The sequence below is a fragment of the Lactuca saligna genome, chromosome 7, assembly GCF_052625555.1.
Source record: "Lactuca saligna cultivar CGN05327 chromosome 7, ASM5262555v1, whole genome shotgun sequence".
NCBI classification, from domain to species: Eukaryota; Viridiplantae; Streptophyta; class Magnoliopsida; order Asterales; family Asteraceae; genus Lactuca; species Lactuca saligna.
Window position 1 is genome coordinate 27,868,517 of NC_136423.1, and position 6,197 is coordinate 27,874,713.

At 33.9% G+C, this 6,197-nt stretch overlaps 1 protein-coding gene across 1 annotated transcript; it reads left to right on the plus strand.

Annotated features, from left to right (window-relative positions):
* Nucleotides 1–2,570: 2,570 nt before the first annotated feature.
* Nucleotides 2,571–5,445, plus strand: LOC145005206 (Tetratricopeptide repeat (TPR)-like superfamily protein). Its single transcript, XM_078964264.1, has one exon. The coding sequence runs from the start codon at nt 2,770–2,772 to the stop codon at nt 5,047–5,049; it is 2,280 nt and encodes a 759-aa protein (XP_078820390.1). The 5' UTR covers nt 2,571–2,769; the 3' UTR covers nt 5,050–5,445.
* Nucleotides 5,446–6,197: the final 752 nt, after the last annotated feature.

The following is a 6,197-nucleotide window of genomic DNA, read 5'->3' on the forward strand; positions in this document are numbered from 1 at the left end:
TTGTTTTGTGTTTTCGATTAATGACATTATACTCTCACAGTTGTTGTTTCTATAGAATAATATTTCTTGGGTTTTTTTTGGATTTTTGGGATATTGCTTTTGTACCAAGTGAGTAATTTATTCTTGTGTACAATGTCGATTACTTTGTAGGAAAGGATAACGTTGCTAGTACGTTTCATATGATGTGTTTGTTAATTCTTGTGGGCTTGATAGGGCCTCTTGTGCTAGCCCAAGAGGTGTATATGGGTTGTTCCTATACCTTATTACTTAGTAAACTAGGTTTTTGGCCTAAAATGATAAGACTTTAACATTTTGTAAGTTAGAGCATCTCCAACCGTTAACATATACTATAACTCAACCTAGACGCCACATCATCATCCCTTTAATTTTAACCTCGAATTAAATAACATCTTCAATGGTTAATTTCTTATGTAACTTTTTTTTTTTTTTTTTTGTAAATTTAACTAACTTGTCCCCTAGCTATTTATATATATATATATATATATATATATATATATATATATATATATATATATATATATATATATATATATATATAAACCTACGTTTATGTATTAAAAGTTACTATAAGTATTAATGCATTTAATATGTCTTGTTTTAAACTTTATTATGATTTGTAATACATAAACATTTGTAATATATAATAATTGCCAACTATGATATTTAATAAAATAATTAAATATTAAAAAAATCAAATATATTTTAACTTTAATATAATTAAACGGGTAGTATGGCATATTACTAAATAAAAATAGGTTAGATGTTCAAACCAAGATAATATACTGACCACTTAATATATATTGAAAAACAAATGAATTGTACACTATGTTAAACTCTTATTTAAAAAAATAGTAATAGTTCATAAAAAAAATCTCCATTTGAGATGCTTTTAGATTGGAAGTTTAGGTTAGCAATGTCATTGGATGCCATTTTAGGGATCAAAGTCATAAAGTAAGTATTTAAATTTTAAGCTACCAAACTTACTCATCAATCTGGTTTGTCACCAAGCCCACCTTTCACATCTCTTCCTTTCGACAACGGTGGGCCCAAATAGGCACAAGCCCAACAGCACAATATTGAGGCTAATGTCTTATACTATGGCTTTAAATGATTCAGGTCAAGCTGAGTGGTATATGGACACTGATGTCACCTCTCATCTCCACTCAAATGCATGTATATTCAAGTCTGTTTTTGATAATAATAGTAATTTTTTCTTCATTCGTTTTTGTAGGGGACAGATCTTCTATTCCTGTAACTAAAATGAGACACACTACCCATTCACTTTCAAATCCCTATCATACTCTAAATCTTAAGAATGTCTTAATTACTCCTTCAATTATTAAAAATCTTATCTCTATTCATTGATTTGTTTGTGAAAATATGTGCATCATTGAATTTGATGCTTTTGGTTTTTCTGTGAAAGATTTCCGTACCCATCAAATCCTCCTTCGATGTGACAACACTGATGATCTCTATCATGTCAAATCCCTGACTCCTCAAGCTTTCATCACCATTTCATCCGTCCATTTGGCATCAACGTCTCGATCAACTTGATCATCATGTTTTCCAACAATTATCCATCATATTAATGAAAGATACGGAGAGGGGAATTACCACAAATTATAGTAAGTCCAAATCAAGTGTTGAAATCTCAAATTTAGATTACGAAGCTTAATTTTTTTAGATGAAATTTGATTATATATCCATTAAATTTGATTGATATTAATTAAAAGAGGATAACGAGGTTAAATGTTATGTTTTATATATAATTTTATCCGTTTTAAATCTAAGCCATAATGCTGAATCTTCCAATTGGATTGAAATTGAAACTTTGTTTTTGATGTTTTGCTCGGGTTTTAAGCTTGATTTTGATTAGACATCTATGAACTCACTAGATTTAGAAATTGAGAATCTTAATAAGAGTTTAATATGATTAGGATTCACTTGTATTGTATTTAAATTAAATCATTGGTGAAAATCCAATGGGCAATGAGTGATCATTTTTTAGTGTTAACATATTTTAACTATTAAACACATATTACACAACCCTTCGACAACGGAAGTTATTAGTACTCTATAACACCTTCACGAACGAATGATGTTGGTCTTTTTAATACTGGATTTCGATCATTTTGAGATTCATACGTTAATCCATCTGTGATTTTGATGTCAATCCTTTCGAGATTGGGACAACGATCCCTTCATCACTTGAATAACGATCTATATGTGACTTGATTAGAGTTAAATTTGATTTAAGAAAATCACAAAAATCGGTTTTGAATACCATAATCAAATTGATCTTAAGCCGATCTATGCACATGTCTACTCGGACAATGAACATGACTCGGCTATGGATTAGCATTTGATCCGGTGGAATAGGACCACACCGAAAAATTAACCAAACCGGACCCGAACCAGATTGAAATTACGTATTATCGGGTGATTACCGATTCCAAAATATCCATTTTTCTGGTTTTCGGTTCCGGGTTTAGAACCGGAAACCGGTTACAGAATATCGGAACCAGTACCCTTTAATCGGTCGGGCTCTCGGTCCCATAGAAAGTGCATTTCGGTTCTTGGGTATTCGTTAACCGATGCTCATCTCTCGACCAACTTCGATTACATCTCCATTTGTAGTCCGTAGGTCTGCAACAACTAATCGTCAATACAAGCAGCGCAAATGCAATTACAAGCAAGGAATTTTCGTTTACAAACTGTTATTCTTGCGTTCAAATCTTGATTTCTCAAATGCTCTTTAAATCAATCAAGTATGCTACTCATTGTCAAGATTCCATTGCGAAAAGAGTGTGTAGAAGAGCGCTCGTCCACTCATGGCCGTCAAAAAACCCTAACGAAAATGGGTATATTAGCGATGAAAGATCGGGGCCAAATAGCGTTAGGGTTTCAAATCTTTTTGGCAGTCGTAGGGATTATGATTCGTGTCAAGAATCAGGGGAGGAAATCGATTCCAAATTTTCGAGAAATTACGATGCGAATGGTCAGGAAATCGAGGGTTTCAGAAGGGTTGAAAACGATGGAGATGAAATTAGACATCCATTAGTGAAGGAAGTTTGTAGATTGATCGACTTACGCTCAAATTGGACTCCGAACCTTGAAGGCGAATTGAAACAATTGGTTCGAAGTTTGAAGCCTCAACAAGTTTCCGCCGTGCTAAGGCATCAAAAGGATGCGCGAATTGCACTTCAATTGTTTTATTGGGCCGATCGACAATGGCGATACCAGCATCACCCCATCGTCTACAACTCCATGCTCGAGATCCTTAGCAAAACTAGTATGTATCAAGGCGCTAAAAGGGTTATTCGTCTTATGTCACGAAGAAGAATCCGTCTTCATCCTGAAGCGTTTGGTTACTTGATGATATCCTACAGCCGTGCTGGCCATTGGAGAAAAGCGTTGCAGGTTTTCTCGGTAATGGAAAAAGCTAAAATCTCCCCTAATTTGCTTCTATATAACATCGCCATTTACGTTCTCGTCAAATCTAACAAACTGGAAATGGCGATGAAGATATTGGATAGGATGAAACTAGTGGAGATCGCTCCTAATGAAGTGACATACAATTGCTTGATTAAAGGGTATTGTGATGCAGGTCGTATTCAAGACGCCATGAATCTGATTCAAACCATGTCTTTGACAAATTGCTATCCTGATAAGGTATGTTATCATACGATCATGGGTTTCTACTGTAAGGATAATAAAATCGAAGAAATTAGGAGCTTGATGAAGAAAATGAAAGAAGGTAATGTAATCCCAGATCAAGTTACTTACAATACCCTCATTCATATGCTCTCTAAATCCGGCTATGGAGTTTCTGCAATTTCTTTTCTAAAAGAAGCTGAACAACACGGCTTTTCAATCGATAAAGTCGAATACAGTGCAATCATCCATTCATTCTGTGAATCTGGAGACATAGAGAAAGCAAAAGAACTTATGAAAGAGATGAAGATGAAAGGTTGTCCCCCTGATATTGTGACATACACCGATCTCATAAATGGTCTTTGTAGAGTTGGGAAAGTTCTAGAAGCCAAAACTTTACTTCAAGAAATCTCAAAACTCGGTTGCAAACCAAACACAGTTTCATATACCGCGTTCTTGAACGGATTATGTCGTAATGGGAAATCATCAGAAGCTCTAGAGATTTTGAACACAAGTGAAGACGAATTGTGGGTCCCGAATTCCATCACATATAGTGTTCTAATGCACGGTTTTATACGCGAAGGAAAGTTACCCGAGGCCCATGAAATAACCCGTGAAATGATCCGAAAAGGGTTCTCCCCTACTCCAGCCGAAATCAATCTTTTGATCCAATCTTTTTGTCAAAACGGGCGACCCAATGATGCCAAGAAGTTGATCCAAGAATGTCTTGAAAAATGTGAGGTTAACGAGGTAAATTTCACAACTTTGATCAATGGATTTTGTAAAAATCAAGACTTGGAATCCGCGTTTTCGGTTCTTGATGATATGTACTTGAAAGACATAAAACCGGATGTGGTTACATACACGACGATAATCGATACATTAGGAAAAATGGGTTTGATAGAAAAGGCGATAGAAATGATTAATAAAATGCTCGCAAAAAGTTTAATCCCGACTTTAGTTACATATAGGGTTATTATAAATCGATTTTGTCAACACGGAAGAGTAGATGAACTTTTATCTTTACTCGATAAGATGGTATCGAGGCAACCCTACAAGAATGTTTACAATCTAGTTATTGAAAAACTTTGTTTGTTTGGGAGGGTTGATGAGGCGTATAAACTTTTAGGTAAAGTTTTGAGGACGGGTTCGAGAACCGATGTTGACTGTTGTCATATGCTTATTGAAAGTTATTTGAAAAAGGGCGATCCGGGGTCCGCGTATAAAGTGGCATGTTGGATGTTTGGACAAAATTTGGTTCCGGATTTGAAGTTATGTGAGAAATTGAGGAAAATTTTGTGTGTTTATAGGATGTCACGTGAGGCGGATGAAATTATGCTAAGATTTGTAGAATGTGGAAAGATTTCTCTGTGAGCTGTTTTAGCTGTAAAGAGGTGAGAATCTATAAGTGTGATCTTAGGTTCAAGTTCGGGCATCATCTTGTTGTGGGGACACTGTGATTTACCTTTCTCATATTGACTGTGAGCCTGGTTAAAGTTTCAATTCTAATGTGGATTTGAGGTCCTTATGAGCGAGCCACGAGTTAGTGGGCTACTGTGTACCTGATTTACATCTCACATGATATTTTTCGAAGCATAACAGTGTTGGTCAACTCCAAGGTTGTTGGAAATATCATTTTTGACTGTATTATGGTTTTGTAAGATGCTACTTGAAATTGTATTAAATTGACATATTGTGTTTTTAAGGAAGTATGCTCAAGTAAAGAACATTTTGTTATAGTGAAAGAAGTAATTTGTATATTCTCTAGAATTTGTGGTTTTCGTTTAGGTTTCTTTCTATAATTTTATCCATTGTGAGTTGATACTTTGATACTATACTTGAAGAACTAAGATAATTTCCACCAATTTACATGAAAATTGGTTGATTTTGGTCCATACTATCAGATTTCGTATCCTTAAAAATCCTTGCAATTATTAACACAAATCCTCAATATCCATAGCCCAAACATGTACCCATTGCAATTTGTAACACAAACCCTCGATATCCATAGCTCAAACATGTATCGGAAAATGAAAAATATGCATATAACCCTATTTCAAATACAAATGTTTCGGCCTTTTGGGCCTTACAAAATTGTGGGTCAATCAAGGATGCATGTCGTATAAGATGTCTTTTATGGTGATGGTGGTATTGAAGTGTTCAAGAGAAAGATGCAAGAAACTTTTGTTTGGTTATATTTGTTTAATTATATGATTTCTAATTTGGTAATATTTGTTTAATTATACATTTTGTTTATTTATGTTTGCTTAGTTATAGATGATAACTCTCAAACATTCTCACATTATAGTATTATATATGAATTATTTATTTGGTTATATTTGTTTAATTATATAGTTTGTAAAGATTTTATAACAAAAAGATGCAATACAAAATTGTAAAGAACTAATAAATAGAAATAGAAGGGATGAAAAAATCTAAATAAATTATAATAAAAGACTGTTTTTGGGCTTTTTTTTCGATGTAAAAAGTGCTTTATGGTTAGGAGAAGAATCATTGTTTGT